At 34.0% G+C, this 22024-nt stretch overlaps 2 protein-coding genes across 6 annotated transcripts in view; both read right to left on the bottom strand.

Moving 5' to 3' along the window:
- Positions 1-6576, bottom strand: part of LOC108736966 (putative inorganic phosphate cotransporter) — a 34666-nt gene extending 28090 nt beyond the window's left edge. For all 3 annotated transcript variants that reach the window (XM_018469594.2, XM_018469593.2, XM_018469595.2), the window contains exon 1: positions 6532-6576. The gene's annotated coding sequence lies outside the window, so the exon portion shown is untranslated. The remainder of the gene's footprint in view (positions 1-6531) is intronic.
- A 10423-nt stretch (positions 6577-16999) lies between these two features.
- LOC108736967 (major facilitator superfamily domain-containing protein 6-A-like) overlaps positions 17000-22024 on the bottom strand; it is a 40426-nt gene continuing 35401 nt past the window's right edge. For all 3 annotated transcript variants that reach the window (XM_018469598.2, XM_018469597.2, XM_018469599.1), the window contains 3 exons: positions 20037-20258; positions 17309-17557; positions 17000-17227 (listed from right to left, as the gene is read on the bottom strand). In XM_018469598.2, coding sequence (XP_018325100.1) covers positions 17015-17227; positions 17309-17557; positions 20037-20258 — 684 coding nt within the window. In that variant the 3' untranslated portion in view covers positions 17000-17014. The remainder of the gene's footprint in view (positions 17228-17308; positions 17558-20036; positions 20259-22024) is intronic.

The following is a 22024-nucleotide window of genomic DNA, read 5'->3' on the forward strand; positions in this document are numbered from 1 at the left end:
AAAAAATGTATTTATATTATATAAGTATAACTTTATATTACCGAAACTAATAAATAAATTATTTGGCTTTTTTTTTCTTAAAAATTGTATCATTTTAGTAATGATATCTTTTCATCTTCATCAGTTCGAGACGATACAAATATGAGACGTTGCCAAGTCGAGTAAAGCGACGCAGTAGGTCATTTTTTTCGTTTATGTGCATGGGAGGCGGGGCAAAAGAGCGTAGTGCTGGTCAACTAATTCTTACAGTGGAAGTGGGTAACTTATATAGGGAAATCGTATTCGTAGGTTGAGAACCACTGGTCTTTGGGAACGTCCTTAAGTTGAAGCAGTCATTGTCGAGAAACACGGACAAAAATTTCAACCGTTTCCTTACCGCCCTTGATGATGTTCATCGTATATATGTTAGGCCCGAAGACCGAAAACGCTCAGTGGCCGGAAAGAAAGGGCCACATCGCGTTCTGGCTGCCTTCGAACGCACAGAACGCGTTTTGGCTGTTTCTAAACGCTCGCTCCTGGTTTTCTCAGTTTTCACTGGTAAATTGAGCAAGTGAAGACGGGCTAATGCCAAAGAACCTCACTCATATCTTTTGGGATATAGAAACCAATTTTCTGTTTTTATATGAATGAATGAAAAAGCGAAAAATTATTCAATAAACAAATGAATTTCGATTTATTTTCTACACATTTAACTTATTGTGGAGTAAAATGCAAATTTAAATTCATGCCTTTTTTACTTTATTAGAAAAGATTTAATTTTTGACAACCACAATTAAATACAATTATAAGAAATTTAATATTGTTGAAATGATTCGGCGAGAAAAATCGAACCCATCTTTGGTATCCAATTATAGTTGTCAATAATTGAATTGTTTCCTAAAAACTGAAAATGGATTGAAATTCATTTGTTTTATAAGTATATAAACCTCATAGTACGCAGGTAGAAAGCGGCAAATAATACAATACACTAAGAACGCGTTGTGAGCGTTCAAAAATTGACAAAACGCGTTCCGGCTGTTTAACAGTTACCAGAACTTTTTTTTTTTTTTTTTTATGTTTTCGTGGAAGAGGGGAAATCTTCAAAAGACACCCAGCCGTCCGTACGACTGGGTAGTGTCGGATTTCCGAGGAAGGAGTCCTCGGACCTACCGACTAAAACCCCTCGAGCGTTTAAAAACAGCCAAAACGCGTTCTGTGCGTTCGAAGGCAGCCAGAACGCGATGTGCCCGTTTTTTCCGGCCACTGAGCGTTTTCGGTCTTCGGGCCTAACATATATATAAACTAAACGTCAGGAAGTAATTCCATTGGACCACAGCCGTTAAGGCCGAACTCGAAAAACCTTTTACTTTGGTAAGCCGTGAAAGCCTACAAAGCCTTGCCATTAGTTTAGGCGTACCTAACTCCTGACTTTTTTCCTTCTAACTTTTATCATGCATGTAATCTACTATTATAACGTTTGTACTACATTGCTGTAGGTACTAAATTACGTTTATTAATCGTTTAACATTTACTATCACTTGAAAATTTGAATAACGAGTATCCAGATTTTCTTAGAGCTGAAAATGTATCCTTTTTGATGTACCTATTCGAGAAGACAATAACGACTGAATGATGTTAAGGAGCAAATTGTAAAATTAAATTCACTGAAGAAGCCATTAAAATTTCAAGCTTGCGTTATACAATTCTAGAAAAATAATGAGGGTTATTGATAATGTTAAATGCTAATGTCATTGCTTTATCAATCTGTATCTAATTGTGTGACGATAAACTGTTGTTATTGAATGAATAAAACCTCTAATTACCCAACGATTAAGACTGATGACTACAATAGACGGACCTTCCGACAAAATTAATTTCAAGGAATTTGAGGCTACTTTATACAAACTACTGTTTGAAGAGCACACGATTTAACGGAAACCCTAACAGACAAACGTTGACTGCCGACATTATTTAACAATATCTTCATTTCAAGGAACTTTTAAAAAAACTTAATTTTTAGTGAAATAATGCACAAAAGTTCGTTTGTATTTAACGTAGCATTTGCCTAACATAAGATTTTGTTTAAGTCACTGGTATAATGCTAGTACATCTAATTAAAAGAAGTATAATACATATAATGTTTCAGAAAGGATTTGATAATAATCTCTACAACTTTTCAGACTATTAGGTACTTGTCAAGAATACACAGAAATAGTAGATACTGTTTTTATTTTGTTTATTATCAAAATTCTTCCGAAGTATTATAAAGCATTTTATAGTAATTTATGCCTATTTAAGACAAGAAACAAGAAACCAAATTATTAAGAATAGATTAAGTACTTGGTCAATAATAAATGTATTGAAATTACCGTTTCGAACTTTTTGATTACGTGGTGTCTTTCATGTATTAAGTACGTATATGAACTGCGTCGTCGGTCCAGTTGGTCAAGTAGACACCTTCGCAATCTCATTTCAACTGTACTTTTTTTACATAAAAACGAATTAACTTTTACCACTACATTATTTGAGGTTGTATTGAAAACCAAACAAAAATTCTTTTATAATTCTTATTGTAACTTTTTTGTGTTTTTGTTACACGATTTCTTCGCCAATTTTAATGATTTTATTTTTACTGGCTAGATAAGGGTAGTCTCATTCGAATTTGAAGTGAAAAATGAGGAATAGATTCCTATTTTAACTTTTTAGTTCATGCATGTACATATCAATAAGTAAAGTATTGCAGTCCGTTTTTATGGGTAAGTGTATTTAAATTATGTGATAATTCTCAATACCGTAAAGATATACCCAATTAACAAAATAGTTAATGAACTAGGATTAGGAGGTTTCACTTTTTCATGATATTGATACACTCATTATTACTACTAAACTTGATTCTAACATTGTAAATTAACGAATTACTCAATAAAGGACAATTTGCCACTATTCATCAATTTCCATTTGGGCGCATCCCCTGCTAGAGTCTCTGAAAGCCAGACTCGAGTCTCCTTCTAACATCGAGTCTCTCTGGTGTCGCTGAGAGAAACTGTCGAGAGACTGTCAGAAAAACTGTTTAATGCCTCTGAACGAGAGACTCGAGTCACTCATAGACGATCCTCATTTCGTATCCAGTGTCTGAACGAGAGACTCGAATCTCTGAACGAGAGACTCGAATCTCTAAATAAGTGGTGTCTCGATAGACATGGTTAAAATAGTAAAAATAGTAGTAAAAAGTTCAACATATTTCAGAAATCCCAGTCTTTCTACGAGAGATTCGAGTCTCTCAATTTTTCAGTTTAATTCATTCAGTCTGTCTGTAAGAGACTCGAATCCCTGAATTAACAATTTTATCGTTCGAGTCTCTCATACAGAGACTGTGAGAGATTCATAAAAACACATAGGCAATAACTGAGAGACTGTGAGAGACGCTCTCCGAGACGCTGAAAGACTCTGAGAGACTTGAGAGAGATTTTTGTCTAGGGATGTAAAATATGTTGTTATTAAATTCCTTCATGGAGATACCTACTTATCACAAAAAAGTACCTACACAAAAATACAACACATAGGTAAACGTACCTACACATACAAATTTTAAAAACTCAGTTATTGTGGTCTCTTAATATAAATAGTAAAGAATTAACCAAGTATGTCTAACATATTTTGAATTTTTATTGCTTATTGCCTACATACAGTTTTATTTTAACGAATGCGTGCGCTTATGTTTCTAACCTTGTTATAATATGCTTCATTATAATAAAAAGCATCGATAATAAGAACCAGCAGAATAAAGAAAACCTATTGAGCAATTCAAGCGACTGAAATATCTACATAAATAAAATGCCCCATATTTGTTTTTTGATCCAAATGTAGGACATTAGCTACATTACGACTTTTGTAACTGCCAAGAATTTGGTAGTATACGTATAATAATCTTTTTATAGGAAGAGTAAAATATTTAGAAGGTCACTACTCAATCATACAAAATTTGGCCAAAGCGAGACGAGCCATTTTCTTATAAAAATATAAAAGTGGCATAATAATAGCTAATGGAAATCGACAGAGAGGAAACTTAAAATTAGAGCAAAATTCTCATCGCAAACTGGAAAAAACATAAAAAAAGGAATAACGTGCACTTTGTACTAATTTAAAAAACTGTTTACTCACACGCCTTAATTTTAGCAGTCAAAACGATAGTTCTACAGAGATAAAACAGTTTTTAGAAACAAATCACAAAGTATTTGTACTATTAACACTTGCAGGTATTAATACTCCTCCTGCATCTACTGTTTAAAAAGGAACACTTACGATTTGTATGGATTTACAAATATACTACCAGGTTGGCCATACTTGTAGTAAAGAGTGTAAATCTTATTAAGAATGAATGACTTCTGTAGGTCGAAACAATTGTAGCGAATTAATAGGAACAGTTATTTGCAAAAGGATTTGTGTTCAAACGTTTGATATGATAATGTTCACGCTGAATACATTACAAATTCTCTATAATTAATTATAATGTTACAGTAAATGTAGTGCAACATGTAATTTCAGTTGCTACTTGCCGTAACTGTTATATGTTAATTAACAAAAATCTGAAGAAGCATCTTCTCTAAACTTTTCAATCATTTGTCTGTCTCATCGAAACTGAAAACTATGAAATTATTATATAAAACTGTAAAGCAGAAATTGGGCGTTAATTAATTAAAGTATAAATAAGAACAAGAAATTGCTAATTTAACGTTCAATTTTACTTCCTATAAATCTGCTCGCAATATAATTTTAATCACGAATGCAAATCAGTTGAAAATACAATAATACGTAATGTTAAGTACGTATTATGTACGTAACATGAAGTTAAATATTTTGAATACATGCTCATTTTTTGAATGTATTTTAATAAACAAAGTCCAGTACCGTTCATGTTTTATATTAGGCATTTAATAATAAGCCGGCGAAGTAAACTCACTTACGCAAACTCTCGTGGTATAATTGGAAAAAGTGCTTTTTTTTTTCTTGAACTATGGTATCCGATTCTCTACATTCTACTTATTAATTAACAATTATACATAAAATGGGGTGTTATTTTAATCAGTTTGGTACTATTTGATGTTGGATATGACTAGAAATCAAAGAGTTCGTCGATTCTGTAATCGATATACCTAGGGTGTTTCTGAAAAAAGTAGGAAGCAGGAGGTAATAAGACACTATCATCATCATAACACTGGTTGGACACGCACCTCCACTGTTTCCTATCCTGAGCTAATCTTCGCATTTCCTTAAAACTAGAACAAACCATATCCTTAACTATATGCGAACAGTAATCTAATCTAGGTCTACCTCTACCCCTCCTAACTCCCGTATCTGCCTCTAATTTGTCTCTGTCTAGACCTTCATGCTTGAGAAGGTGTCCTACAAACCTATTTCATCTATTTCGTATGAGTTCCACAGAGTCCTCTGTTCTCCTCTTGTTTCTAATATCTCTTCATTTCTAACCTTCTCTATCCACGATATCCTCATTCATTCGCCTATCACACCACATTTCGAACGCTTCTAACCATTTCCTTTTCGCCGCGCCCGTCGCCCATGTTTGGCACCCGTACAACGCCGCGCTCCAAGCATACACAATTAACAATCTTTTTGGAATTTCTATTGTATTTTGGTACCATGCATTGTTTGCATTTTGCTATTAGATTAGATTAAGTGTGATTAAAGATGTTTATTATGTTATTATGTGCAGTGGTGTAATAGTAACCTGTTCATATTTACTTTACACAACACAACCGTCACTGTTTACATTCTTCGTCGGTGTAGCGGCTTTTAGTTGTTATCACAATTTTTCTGTACGTTGCCAATTTAAGCCCATGGCGGGCTTCGAATTGCAACTCTTTTGGTTTTGTCACAAATTTTATTAACCATTAATCATGCTGGCTTACTCACTATGTGATTCCCTATTGGATCTACTTAGCACCCTTCAGAGCTTGCTACTAATTTCAGAAGCACCTTGTATATGTTACCCTCTACATCTACACAAACAGGAACGAAAATTCTAGTAAGTACTAAAAATTTTGATGAAGTATTTTCTTGTTTATACAGGAGATAATAGTGAATTTATTAACAAACTGTTAGGACTGAGGCCTTTGTGGAATCTGCCGAACACCCAAGATGGAAGAATCAACAATATCAAGGTAGAGAGATGTTTAAAAGTTTGCAGGGAGCAATTATATACCCACCCTCAAATTTCCCTGTTTAGGTACCTCTAAAATGAAAACTTTCCTTTAATTGGCACTCGCATTATTTTCTGTAAAGTGCTCATAACTTGAATCTTTCTAATTGGTTCGTTACAGAAAACTTAGAATTTAAACACTTAGTCATTGATTTTACAGCAAAAATTACTTTAGATATTCAGAAAGCTGCGAAATTATTTGTAATTAAATAAATAATTATCAATGGTACCTACTGAGGTAAAAATTATAAATAGGTAGAGATACGTATTAGATCTATATCTGTTTGATAAAAAAACAGTATTTTCGTAAAATATTAAAGGAAAGCGATATTTACCTGAACGATGATTAAATTAATTTTAACAAACACTACACATTCACGCACTTTATAATTATAAATAACTACACACAACAGTTTATTATTATACACAGATCTTCAACTATTCACGTAATTTTTTATTTCGTACTTTGTAATCGAAGTCAACGAACGGAATATTTGAGTAATAGTAATTTTATTAACTTGTACAAAGATGTTTTCTTGTATGTTTTTCAATGTAACTTATAAAATGATAAGCATGTTGTTGTACAAGTCGGAACAGTCGGAGAATAAGTTTATCTTTCATCATATGAACCCGATACAAATTTGGAACGCCTTGAATACACAAATAAGTTTCATGCACATAATAACAATCACTATTATGAATTAAACTTAAATTCGTTCCAATTGTTCACGTGTGTAATACGCAGTCGTATTTCACTTTACACCGGGTGTTAGTTAAAAATTGCATAAGCACATATATGTAAATGAAGTATTGTTTGCTCTCCAATTACTAAACAGCAAATTGCAAAAAAATTGTTATTAAGATCAAGGATTTCTAATAAACGAAAGTAACTTTTGTAAATAAACATGAAACATGTGCTTAATTACGTGAAACTTACTACTTGCCATACAGTTTGAATTTCCTAAAAACATTATTTTCATTGATAAAATGAATTAGGCGTTCACGGCCGGTGTAATTAAATAATGCTGATATTCGGGTTTGATGGGCGTGGTTTAGGATTGTCCCTATTTAGGTGAGAACACTAATGGTATCGTTTATCTGATGTTTTGTCAACTGCAGTGACTGGCGTCCCTAAGAACGTAGAATTATTTTTATTGCAATTGTAAGAAGTAGTTTGAAATAGTTATAAATGGGTCTAGGGTCTAGGCTCTAGGGTCTAGGTGAATGCAGGTAGGTAATTATTATTCGTTTCAAGAAGTTTGAGATATGCCCCTTCCCTTTATTAGGATGCGCCGTAGCATAATTCCAAATTCAATCATATTTGTCTGCGGAGCTCATTTGCAAAATTATTTAAACTGCCTCGTTAAAATTTAAGGATATGCTTTATTTAAACGCATATTTAGCTAAAAATAATAACTAGTGAATTAACTTAACGTTCTGCACACCTATAAAACTTTTGCTTTGTTTTCTATTGTTAATTTATATACATTTTTGTTTTAAGAAATTGCTAAACATTTTCGTCTAGTACTGTACAGTTCTAGCCGCCCATCGAGAGCTCTGCTCGTTCAAGCTTGTTCCAAGTATTTTTGTCTTGCTCACGCCTAGTGTGTATTCTTTCTATCTTCGCGCAGATTTCTTCAAGGTCACAATTCTAACAAATTGAAATAGACTGTGCTGACACGTGCTTGACACACTCGCCTTAAAACGGTTTTATTCAATTAATTGTCAAAGTAAAAGTAATGATTATCATCTACTATTTGTAAAACTATAAACTAAGAATTATTTAAACAGTATTTAAGTAATTTTCTCTCCAGTACCTAACGATTATTTTTATCATTCCATTTACGTATACATTTAACAAGAATTATACGCACTATAGCTAAAGCTACTGGATTAAAATTATCATATTATCTACATTACACGCCTCAACATAAACCCAGAGAAATACCACTCGTTTTAGTTTTGTCTTACAATTAGTCTCATAAAGCATCAGCTTTATATAAAAGTAAAAAGATAAGAATGAATACATAATTCTTTTACGTAGCTATAATGTTTACTTACGGTAATTTTATTTTAGAAGATAGTAATAAAAACACAATGGATTTGAATGGAAATTTTCGTAATAAAACATCATTTTAATCTATCAATAGGTTATCTCACATAATGGTGAAACTCCGTACCATGAATGAATAATCAACTTCCTTTCCTTTATGTTATTTATTTATTATATTTCTACAAAGATACTTACGTTTCCTTGTAGTAGAAATTACATTTTACAAAACATGTTATTCAGGAAAAATAAAAGTATTTAATTGCATGTTGTACTAAGAATTTGAAGATGTAAATATTATTATCCCCTAAAATGTTATTTTGTTAAAAAGAGTTGCATAATATTATACAGAAATTAATAAAACGTAAAGATTAGCTAGTGGAATATCAAAACTAAAAAGGAAATTGCACCAAGTCTCTTAAGACTTAAGGTCCAAACAATATTTAAATAATATCATTGCCCGATTTTGTTTTTTAGTTGTACCGTTGTACACTGACGGCTTCATGACGAGACTATTCCATTACATAAGCTCCACTTTGAATCTTTCTCTCTGGCACAACTTCTTTTCTATGTGCATTTTTCCTTTCGCGAATATACAAGACTCTGGGGCCGAAGCCTTCAATCCGAGGGAACGGACGAGGGAACTTTTCATTTCATATATACATATAAGTAAGGCAGTGAATTTCGGCTGTACCAAGCGGCATGGCCTAGAGGTTTAGACTATTGCTTAGCATTCGGGAGGACGCCGGTTCAATTCTGAGTCCGTCTGCCTTTATCCAAGTTTTCTATGGTTTCCTTAGATCTCAGGCAAATGGTGGGGCAATAATATTCCATAAATAATCTTTCATTCTCTTCTGTCTTCATTTAGTCTGTCTCATCTTTCTCACCCGAACCACCGCTATCCATTCCCATGATTCCTGAAAGGAGACTGAAGAGGGCCTTCCGCTCTACCTTCCAGCGTAGTCCGGAAGGACAGACCGCCTACCAGCATTAGTGGCTGGTGGGAATAAAACACCCAAAAGTTTTCTTTAGTTTTTAAAGCTTCATCGGCTGTAGTGTTTGTGCTTTTTAGAAGATTGATAACTGCTGATATGATGACCATTAAGTCGAATTTGTCTAGTATTTACATCGCTGCTGTATTAGGGAAAGTATGCGTTCGTTATACTAATATTTCTTAAATAGTAGTCAGCATTCTAAGTGTTTCTTCTTTTTGGCGAACGCTGGATAGCTTCGCTAGCTGGTAGAGTGTTTACCGGTGTAGTTTCTACATTTGGGTTCATCTTCGTTTGGTTAACGTTAATTAACTGTTTGTTGATTTTACTAGTCGTTTATGAATATTTTATATTATATTATAATATAGTTTATGACTTTAGTGACACAATTCCTTTGCAATAAAAGCATATTTTTTATTCGTTTATGTTGGTTCTCTTTAAATTAATATTTTATGAGTTTAATTTAATTCTTATCGTGTATTGAATTGAAGTATTTTTATCAGGTAAATAATTTCCTTTCATTTCAGTTTTTTATTATACAATCTAATCTTAAATATTGGTTATGTTAGTACGAAATCAGAACGACATTATATAATTTTAAAATAACTTTTTGGTAAGAATATCGTGTATTTTGCGTCAACTTTGGAGTTCCAACTAGCTTTCAACATTCATCTGGATTGCTTTCGATCAGAAGGTCAAGGTTTCTGTAGGCAGATTATTGGAAAGAGAAATAAACTAGTCTCGCGTGGTAGTTTAGTAGCTAGAAATTTTAGGGGTTGTAAAGGAAATGGGACAGGTCGCCGAGAAAAAGTGGATTCTTGAATTCTATAATATGAGAAGGATAGGCTACTTGCAACTTAGATAAAGGAATAGAGATAGAGGTTCGCATCTATTTTGTAGTTGCTTGCCACTGGAGAGGTTTACCATTAAAACAAACGTTTTCTCTTTTATGTTGTATATTCAGCACAACTATCTCTAAATTAACTTATGCTGAAGAGTTAAACTAATGACAAATGATCAGGTATACCCTAGACAAAAATTGTCAGTCTCTCTTCAATCTCTCAGAGTCTTTCAGCGTATCTGAGAGCGTCTCTCACGGTCTTTCACAGTCTCTTAATTATTGCCTAGGTGTTTTTATGGATCTCTCACAGTCTCTGTATAAGAGACTCGAACGATAAAATTGTTAATTCAGAGATTTGAGTTTTTCACAGATAAATCAAATAAAACCAAAAAATTAAGAGACTCGAGTCTCTCGTAGAAAAACTGGGATCTCTGAAGTATGTTGAACTCTTTAAGTTTAAGTAAATTTTAACCATGTCTTTCGACAGCCTCTCGCAGCGACACCAGAGAGACTCGATGTGAGGAGGAGACTCGAGTCTCGCTTTCAGAGACTCTGAGAGACTGGACATTTTTATCTCGGGTAAATCAACAACAAATTATCAAGTAATAGCCAAGAGCCATTACGGGAGATTAAATTCAACTATCCGCTGCACGGGTATCCGATGGTTCGTTCTCTGAGGGGAGTATAGGGTTGCAATCGCTAATTCCACGCGAGTGTATGATCTAGTCGGCGATTTTCTAATTATACGCATCGATGGATCACCTCTTCTTTCCGACATCACAACCATTTCTCTATTAAATATTTGGGCTTTAATTTGTCTATTTGCAAATTTAATTGTATAAAAAATTTTTACCCTTTTATATAAGTACAACAAGCGTTAATAGGAAGAGTTTTGACGCGGATGTACAAATTTACCGTTACTCGAAGAGTATCTCCAACTTCAACGAATGATTAATAATAAGAATTGATGGAAGTCCTTTTCCACACTTGTTTGTGGATGTTTCATTCCCACCAGCCACTAATGCTGATGGACGGGCAGTCCTTCTGGATTACAATGGAAGATAGGGCGGAAGGTCCTCTTCAGCTTTCTATCAGGAATTATGGGAATGGGTGGGTAGTGGTTCGGGTGAGAAAGATGAGACGGACGACATGAAAACAGAAGGGAATGAAAAATTATCTGTGGAGTATTACTGCCCCAGCATTTACCTAAGTGATTCAAGAAAACCACAGAAAAAGTTAGACCAAGGCAGACGGGCCCGGAATCGAACTGGTGTCCACCCGAATGCTAAGCAATGGTCTAAACCTCTAGACCAAACCGCTGGGTCTTTTCCAGACTCTTGCCTCAATTTTTATACATAAAACTTAAAACTACGAAATAATACCAAAGGTGTGACGAATGTAACCATTGGTTATTAACCCCCTTTAAACATTTCGATGGACACTTACAAGTCGGGGCTTTCAAACTCAAAATATTGCAAGAGAGGGACGTTTATAACCTGTGAAACTCAGAGATATTAACAAGAACAACAGCACTTGCAAAATCGTAAAACTTATAAAATAAGCACCCCCAAAATAAAATTGAAAACTATTGTATTATTGGGGATCGTAAAAAATTATTCCAGATTTAAATTTGTATTTCGATTACCTCTATAAATTAATTTCAATGATGTCGGTGCATCTAGTCAACCTCGAAAGGTTAACTACCTAATAATGGTAATATCACTGGTTCTAATTTTTTTTGTTTGTTTTCGTGGAAGAGGGAAATCTTCAAAAGACACCCACTCATCTGTACGACTGAGTTGTGTCGGATTCCCGAGGAAGGTGTCCTGGGACCTACCAACTAAAACCCCTTTACCTCAGGCCGTTATAGGACCTATCAATTCATATCCTCTTCAGCCATGTGTTTTGTGTGTTCGGTGATTTTAGTTGTTGTTTGTGTGTATGTGGACTGGTTCTAAAATTTATAATTTTCTCCTACTTGAGAGGGTTGAGGACCGAAAAGAAAAGATAGTGGAAAATAGAAGAAGAGTTGGGAGGGAAACTTGAATACGTTCAATGTCATTTGTAAAATGCTGTTGGCCTAAGAAAACCAACTTTACAAATGTTCATGTGTGTTCAGTAATTAACGCATGCTTCACGACAACGTGCTTAATCCGGGGAAAAAAAGGAAAAACAGTTAACGAACGTGTTCTATAACCGCAGTTGGGAGGGTTTAAAAGGTCAATATTAACCACGCATGCTTCACAATTCGGAAACTATAAGGAAAAAAGAGGAGAAAAAGCTTAATACTATAATCAATTAGACCTATTGCAATAGTTGTAACAAGACAGAATTAGGGATTGGACAAAAATCTGAATTCATAAGATTATATTTGTGTGAATGTATAAACTTTCCCAAGTTTGGATTTGCAAGAGTTTTCTATGACTAATTTTAAACATTTAGGTCCTAGGGGGGTTTGTTTTAAAAATATGCTGGGCAACATTTGCCTTATCATATCTCTTATTCTAAAGTGAGCAATATGTTCTTTATATCTCGTTGAAATAGCCCATTTTGTTTGTCCAACATACTTAGGTTCACAACCTTCACAGTTAATTTCATAAATATCGGATTGTTGTTGTTTTCTAATTATCTTTTGTATTTTCTAAAAGGTCTTTTAGGCTATTGTTTGGTTTGAAAATTCTAATGAGATTAAATTCTTTAAAAATTTTGTCTATCCCTAAATCTATAGGGTGAAAGGTAATGTAAAAAATTTTTGTTAAGTTTGCGATGAACTGGACAGTGTTGTGACATTTTTAATATAGGCGTTAAATTTCAGCTTTCTTATCGTTTTATGGAGAATTTCAGAAGGGACACCGTTGAAAATAGCTACGTCCTTAATTAAAGACAGTTCTTAAATTATTTAAAGGAAACTTAACTAATATATTGAGAAGAAAGTTTAAAGCGGCTAGTTTGTGTTGAAAACAATGGTTAGAGTCAGATGTAATAAATCGGTATGTATTAGTTTCCTTTCTGAAAATCGAAAATATTCTCAAATAAAAAGTATACAAAATTTACAACCCGAAAGAACGAGAACTAACATTTACAACTCTAAACAGGCGTACTCCTATCCGCGAAAGGTAAAAAATTACATGCTACACCACAGTAGTCTCTATCGGAATACGAAGCAACTAGTTATTGATCTTATTTTAATAAATGAAGGAAACGCTTTCCAGTTAAGTAGTTTCCTGCTGTTATGAAATAGAAGGCAATAGATTTATTCGGAGTCTGTACTTGTAGAAAACCGTTTAGTTATGAGTGGCAATTAAAATTTTCTGTTCTAAATAAACGGTTTGGTGCTAGAGTGCACTAGTCCTTCTATATCTAAAGTAATTGTTTTCTCAATAATCAAAACGCTAGAGCATACAAGGTGTCTCACGGTTACTACCCATTAGAATATTTCAAAAACTAATTCGATTTAAATTTTTAAAATTTTTATAGTATCGTTATTGAGTGTGTTCTCTTCAATAAAAATAATGGCATCTACGTAGCACTTCCGGTTATTCTGGAAGTTGACATCAACTTTGTTTTTTTAAATAAACTTTCATAAGGTTTTCCTTCTAAAATTTACTGTTTTCCAAACATTAATTTTTTAAAAAAAGTCGCACAGAGCAGTAGGCAGCGAAAAAGTATGCCTATTATATAATAACAAAATTGGAGTATTCTCAGAAGAGGTAGCTATACACTCAAGCTTTTCATCCATACTTTCAAAATGGGTTAATTACGTACAGGGTGTTAGATTTTTAATAGCGGATTTGGTTAACTTTAGACAATCGTAAGTCCATTTTCTCAAACGGAACAACCTGTATATATTTGCATAGCCTTATGCAGAATTTTATTCTCTTTCAAATGGTACTATGGTTCCCTTTACCTATCGTCTCTAGATTTCAAGTTAGTTACTGTTCTTTGTGAAAGCAACTACAATTGTTTAATTTTTTTCATAGCAGAACTTCAAAACAAATACAGCAAGTTAATCGTTGCCACTCAAACACCCATATTAACAGTTATGCAATTAAATATTTTAATTCTGAATGTCAATTATTGAGTATTATTTTAATTAGGAATCATCATCATCGGGTCGTAAGTCCTAAGACTGATTGGACACGTACCTTTACTCTTTCCTATCCTAAGCTAAACTTCGCATTTCCCTAAAATTAGAACAGCCCACATCCTTAACTATTTGCGAACAGTTATCTAATCTAGGTCTACCTCTACCCCTCCTAACTCCTGTTTCTGCCTCTAATATGTCTCTGACTAAACCTTCATACCTGAGAAGGTGTCCTACCAACCTATCTCGCCTATTTTTTTTGACATCCTCTGTTCTCCTATTCTCTCTAATACCTCTTCATTTCTAACCTTTTCTACCCTCGTTATCTTCATCATCCGCCTATAACACCACATTTCGAAGGCTTCTAACCTTTTCTTTTCCGCCTACTCCAAACATACACCTTTAACAACCTTTTTCGATTTTCTAATTTAACCGTTCGCGAGCGCAGAAGTGACTTCTTTTTATTAAAGGCAACACGACCCTGCGCTATCCTCCGCTTTACATCCCTACTACTCCTTCCGTCCTGACTTATTAGAACGAAAATATGTATTCAATTTAGGAAGAGTTTTAAGAAATTAATTGCAATACGATGGACTACAGATGGCAATAATATAAAAAGGAACTAAACTGTAAATAAAAGTAAATAATTAACGATTTCAGCTGATAATAAATAATGTATTATTTTAATGGTTCGAGCAGTTACACGTGAGTTTACCGGAAGTGTAAACAACTTCTTAAAGCTAAATTTGGTGTATATCGAACAATTAAACTAATACATTTAATTATTGTCAGGTTATATCGTTAATTATATATTTTATTTATTCTTTGTTTGCTTTTTAACTATTGTAATACTGTAGATAAACCTAGTTTAACTGTCTAATTAGGCGTTTTTTCACAAACATACCGGGATAGGGGTTAAGGAATTGGTTTAATGGTATTATTTGTACACTATGAATTTAAATTTTACACTACACATGCCGGAGTTGCATGTAACGAACGCTGCATTGCAGCGCGCTCACGGCTCAAGCGATCCCCACTGCGAACTCGACTACGTGGCCGAATAGAGGGGGGACATCCGTTACATGATTTCGTTACATAGAAACTCGCATGAAACGAACTTACCCTACCGTGCGTAAAGAAGTTTCACTTCAATAAATAGTAGAAAGTTGGTTACATTAGCTTCAAAACATCTTTAGAAAAGCAAATAGAAATGCTGAGCCATTGCAATACGTTAATACTTTGCATAAAAATCAGAAATGACGAAGATACCATTAGAGATAATTGTTAAAGATTAATTGCACGTTAGCAATTTGCAACACCGGAAAAATAAAATACGCTTTCCTGCTTGTTGCGCACTTAAAGAAATAATTCGTATTATAAATTCTAAGAAGTTTCGTCGACAACGATCACCTATGAATACTTTTAAACTTGTTACTTAAAGAGAACTGCTAGAAGTGAAGATACATTTGTGTATGTGATTTTTAGGTAAACGTACAGTATATATATAATATACTTACTACATAAAATTAAATAAGTGCAACAGTAAAAATGTTTGGTATTGATGGTACTGGGTTCTTGCACACGGATGGGCAAATGTTGCTATAATTGCTATCTAGCTAATGTAAATTACCTGCTAGTAGATAAATGTTTGCACTCAAACGTAAATATAGAAGAATTGAAATCTGAACATGATTAGAATATAATATANCAAGTGTGTGTTTGTATATTTGTTGATATGTTTGTTTAATCGAATAAAATAATTCTGTCGAAACTGCCAGACGCGGATCGCGATTTCGATCTTTTTGGATCTCATCAGCGTGTCGCAGAATACAGACCACTTCAAATTATTTTATTCGATTATGGTAACGTGCCTATCACGTTGAGGTTAGCTACGCCGGGATTCATTTCAGCAAGTAAATATCCATATTTTTAAATGGACCTTGTTGAAGCATATGTAATCCTAAAATGTAGCATCGTACTACAGATGGCGTTTACCGCGCCATTTGTGGTATTTTCTATGTCTGTTTAACTTTATTACTTATATTTGCGTGTATTATTATTGTGTAAATATTTTTTTTCTTATAATTCTATTTCTATACTAACTCTTTAACTGCTCTGTAACTATTCTTCGCTTAAACGACTATTTAATTGCCTATACATACTTTCCTATTATCCCTTTTAACAATTCAATTCTGTATACTAACTGCTGTTTCCTAATTGCAATTATATGTGGTTTTATAGGCGAATGATGAGGATAACGTGGGTAGAAAATGTCAGATATGAAGAGGTATTAGAAAGAAGAGGAAAATAGAGGACTCTATGGAAGTCAATAAAAAATAGGCGAGATAGGTTGGTAGGTCACCTTCTCAATCATGAAGGTCTAGTTAGAGACATATTAGAGGCGGAACCAGGAGTTAAGAGCCTAGGTTAGATTACTGTTCCCAAGTGGTTAAGGATGAGGGTTGTTCTTGTTGTAGGGAAATGAGAAGTTTAGCTCAGGATAGGAAAGAGTAGAGAGAGGAGGTACGTGTCTAACCAGTGTTAGGACTGACGACCTTATGATGATGATGATGATGATGGGTATAAACTTAAATTCTCAGTATTTCTTCTAAACGGCATTTCGAGATTTCACCAGTATCTTATTGGTTATCACCCTTTTTACAAAAATTCATCTATCTCAAAATTGTAACATTACGCGCCAATTTCATATTTTATTTCTAGTCTAAGATTTGTTTTGTTTATACATTAAATAGTTTACCGTTTTCGCGTTATTTTTATTTCTTCGTCCTATCACCAGAACAAATCGAGTCTAAAGTATGAACTAAAAAAACAGGCGTATTGTAAAATTATTTTATTCACTCAAGTTTTTATCTGAATTAGGTGCATTATTTGGAGAACACTTTTGAAGAATGAACTGAACCAAAGCGTGCAATACGGAAAATACAAACGCTGCTATACTGAGTATTCTAAACGTCATGGATCCTCCGTAAATCTCTATAAGATATCCTCCCATCAGGCTTCCCAAACTGACTCCTACGCCCTCAAAAACTGCACCCGCAATTCCCTGCAACGGAATATACTCCATATAGATAAATTGTGATACATTTTATATTGCAAACGTTAATAAGCATTAAAATAAACATACCTGACAGGTGGTTTCGGCGCCAGGAGGTGCTACCAAACTTGCATATGATGCCAGGGTACTATAGAACAATCCGAAGGTTATTCCATTAAGCATTTCTACTGGTAGAAATAACCATGGATTTTTGATAATAGAATATAACATAAATCTTATTCCAAGAACAAAAGTTACCAAAGTCATACAGTTAACGTGACCCACATATTTCAATATCCATCCGGAAAGGAAAAAGAAAGGAAGCTCTCCAGCTAAACACTACAACACAAGTGTCCTGGGTTATGCAGAATTGATTGCATGCGCAGAGTGTCAGATAATTACGCACCAAAGCGAGGATGCGATTGAGAACCTAAAGGCCTATCAAAATAACTTTTACGTAAGTACACGATCTGATTTTCATTATTTTCCAAGTTGTATTTTTTTTTTGTAATTTTTGCTCAACTTTACTCAGTAATATTTCACTACTACCACTATGTTCATAGCGGTAGATTAAGTGTCATAGACATAGGAATGTAGGCAAGGGCATTAAAACCTTTCAGGTGAGGTGTAGTGGTGCACATACGAGATCTATTCAAAAAGTATCGCGAATTTTGAATTTCCGAGAGTCACGTATGTTTGGTTTTCGATTATTTTTGTAGCGTTATGTTGGTACTCACCTCTTTCACTTATAGCGACAAGTTCGGCCATGTAGAATGTTCAGTTAATTTTTGACAGTTACTTTGCTTGAACGTGTTTTGACTCGTCTTCCATTTTTGCTTATTCCAACAAATGGATCAAACAATCTATAGCAAATTTTTTGTGAAAAACAAAAATTAAGTGCACAGACGCATCTCCAATTTGACTGTGACATACGGTGAAGTTACGTTGGACCGAAGCAGCGTTTATCGGTGGTACAAAATGTTCTTAGAGGGCCGAGAAGATGTGAACGACGAAACGCGTGCCTGACGCTCGAGCATAACAACAGACGAAAATATTGATTAAGTGAAGAAAATAATAGTGGTCAATCGTCGAATCACCGTTAGAGAAGTTGCTGACAAGCTAAACATATCGATTGGCTCCTGCCATTCGATTTTTACTAATGATTCGGGCATGAGATGGGTCGTCGTGAAATTCGTACCAAAATTGCTCAATTTCAACCAAAAACAGCATCACATTAACGTTGTTAAGGACCTGTTGGGCTCTGTCCGTAACGAACCAAATTTTCTCTTAACAGTCATAACTGGCGACGAACCCATGGGCTTATGGTTATGACGTGAAACCAAATCATTCCAATTGAGGTTTCCGCACGAGCTAAGACCGAAAAAAGCGCGCCAAGTTAGGTTGAATGTAAAGGTTTCGCTTACAGTTTTTTTCGAATGCAGGGGCGTGGTGCATCATGAGTTCTTGTCGCAGGGTAGACCGGTCATTACGAAATATTACCTGCAAGTCATGCGAAATTTGCGCGAAAGGATCCGCAAGAAACGCCCGGATTTGTGGAAGAACAAAAATTGGCTTCTCCACCATGATAACGCTCCTGCTCATACATCGTTGCTTGAGCGAATTTTTGGCCAAAAATAACACACTACTAACCGCAGTCACGGTATTCTTCAAATTTAGACACCTGTGAGTGTTTCTCCTTCCCGAAACTGAAGAGGCCCATGAAAAGACGACGCTACGTTGCCATTTGAGGAGATAAAGATGGCATCGAAGGAGGAGCTGAATAAGATCACAAAAAGGAATTTTGGAAGTGCTTCAGGGATTGTAGGACTTTTAGGAAAAATGTTGGCACAATTGTATAATATATGGTGGGGATTACTTTAAAGGGAACAAATTAGATTCATTAAAAAAATAAATAATTTTTGAAAAAACACTAAATTCGCGATACTTTTTGAACAGATCTCGTACAGTGGTGCCTAAATTGTATTAGTTGCGTTTTCGCATGGGCTGATCGTAGCAAGTAGCTAAAAATTAATAATGGTTCACATTACACCGTTTCGGGTGTAGAGTCAAGGCACGGATACAAATTGTACAAATCGTTCTTTGTGAAACTCTTCGCGGTACTCCATGCAGCATCCATGCTTTGGACCACGCTCAACTGTGACTAAGATCTCAAACTTATATGGGCGTATTTTACGGACCCAGTTTGTCAACCGTCAGTAAGATGTGAATGCATTGTTTAGATATTCTAAAATAGAATATAGTATCATCTTCTATTACTTATTTATAAAGTATACACAGTAGTTATAATATTGTGCTTGTTCACTTATTCATTTAATGCAATGCAACTGCAAGTGCTATCAGCATCAACTGCGAAAATTTTAGGTATCACTTCACTTCCACAGTAGCAGGATATCTTTTGCTGATACTATTGCTTTTTTCTTTTAATTAAACTGTATCTAATGTGACCCAGCAAACTAAGTATTCTTTAGATGTAAGTCCAACCAAATAATCCACGTGTCGACTTCTTGATGAAAGAGAAGCTTACACACACCAATTGAATAACAAAGATTTTGAGGTAGAAACTAGAGAAATTGTGCAATTCTATTGAATGTAAAAGCTGAGCAACGATTACAAAGAATATTCGTACCCTTAAAATTCTTAAAAATCGAATAGCATAACTACATAGATGCTAAGTATTGAGGTCTTCACTCAGTACGCATACTCGTTTTGGTCTGTTTGGGACAATTTGTACAAGCCTACTGTCTACATAAGGTTTTAGAAAAAAGGTTGTTTCTTAAAACAATCGATATTGCTGTACCTGCATAACTTGCATGAGACCTTCAAGAGTTTTAATCCATGTCGTTGAGTCACAACCAGCTTCAGCAGCGATATCTTCCACCACCCAATATAGAAAGTTCCATACCATCGCTACGCATATTCCCACAAAAATAGACCACACGATATATACGAGGAAACGAACATTTGTTAAAAGTCGTCCCACATCTCTAAAGATATTTGGCTTGTGTGTCGGTTCATCATACTGCAACAAAAGTATTATCTTGATTCCAGCAGTGCAGTAGTAATTTAAGAATACTATCTTGAAATTACAAACTGAAAATTATTGAGTCAAGTAATTTCTATCTCATCATGTAAGTCATATTCATACCAAAACGTTTCTTTCTCGAAATATAATACTTTAACTATTAATTGAAGAATCATAGTATTGTATACTTAAAACTATATGCATTTTAATTGAAGACCTATTGCTTTTAATTAAAAATTCGAAATTGAAAGTTCTTCTCAGTACTAGAAAGTTTAATTCCTTACTTTCAGAATTTTATTTTCTTAAGTTAAGGAATTAAGTTGCTTCAAGTACGAACATAAGTATATTCAACCAAGATTTTTTTAGTTCCAGTAATGTGACGTCTCTATACCAGACCAAAAATATGGGTAGTGCTTATCCCAACACAATTTTGCTTTCGGTATTATTTATGTACATACAAACAAATGTGTGTGTGTTTTTCTGCTGTTACAATTGATTTTGTGTAATAGGAAGGTAGGTCTTTTAGAGAACCACCCATTAAAAATGTAGGTAACGCATCTTGGCAACACCTCAATGGTAGCATGGGAAGTTGCCTTACATGTAATAAAACTACAATTACCTCTCCAGAGAATTTTAATTTACTTATTCGTGTTTACGTAACGTTAATGTTATCTTTATTTTATGTTCCCAATGCCATGTTGAGGCGTACCATAAATGGTGCTGTATGCTAGCAGCGATGAACAAAGTTCTTATTTATTAATTTTTTGCATTATTATATTATGTTGGTCGTTCCACAACCGGTACTGTTTACATTCTCCATTCTCCATCAATGTAGTTGCTTATTAGCTGTTGTCATAATTCGCTGTACTAATACCTGTATTGTCAATTCACGCCCAGGAGCGGCCTCAGATTGTAGGTATTATTAGAAATTTTTGAAGTGAAAGCCTCTTTAAGCGCGTTGATCGAACTTATGGATTCGCGTCACCGACATGCGTTGATACCAAGGCGCACGCGCAGCGGACTGTACACGTATACACCAACACATTAATCGTGTTCGTTAAAATTTTTTGTGCGCACAAAATATTTTTATGTAGGAAAATGAATAACGAAAGCAAAGCATTTATATTCAAATATATACAATAATAGTATCAATATTTGCTTTTAAACATTTGATGTTATTTATTCTTCTCTTTGCAACATATCATGCAATGAATACTTCATAGTAGCTTAGAAGTTATCTTACTAAAACAGATTTCCATTTGTTTGATAATATTTTTATCACAGATTTTAATTTTCTATAAAATTTTACAATAATGTTACATTTATGTGTTAAATTTTGAAGATATAGTTACTAATGCAAAATTATGGTTTATTATCTTACACTATTGAAATTTTTAGATAAAAAAATTGCAAAAAGGCTCTAATTTTCATTTCAGAAAGTATTTTCTTTTATTGCAAAATATAATTTTACGAAATTCTTGTTAATTGGTTTAAATTAAAAAAAAAAAACAGACTAATGTTAATAATCGTAATTTACAAATTATGCAATTTTAATTTAATTATTGATATTACAATTAATTTGAGAAAAGACAATGCTATTTCATAGTTCTACAAATTTCACTTCTTTTGACATTCCTCATGAGTGAGTGCTTATGTTTTTTTTAACATTTTATTCATCATGCAATTTCCAATTGCATCTAGTTAAAACCCTCTATAGCTTGTCACTTCAAAAATAAAATATAATTAGTAAAAATTAGAAATGT

This window comes from Agrilus planipennis, unplaced genomic scaffold (genome assembly GCF_000699045.2).
Source record: "Agrilus planipennis isolate EAB-ADULT unplaced genomic scaffold, Apla_2.0 scaffold111, whole genome shotgun sequence".
NCBI lineage: Eukaryota > Metazoa > Arthropoda > Insecta > Coleoptera > Buprestidae > Agrilus > Agrilus planipennis.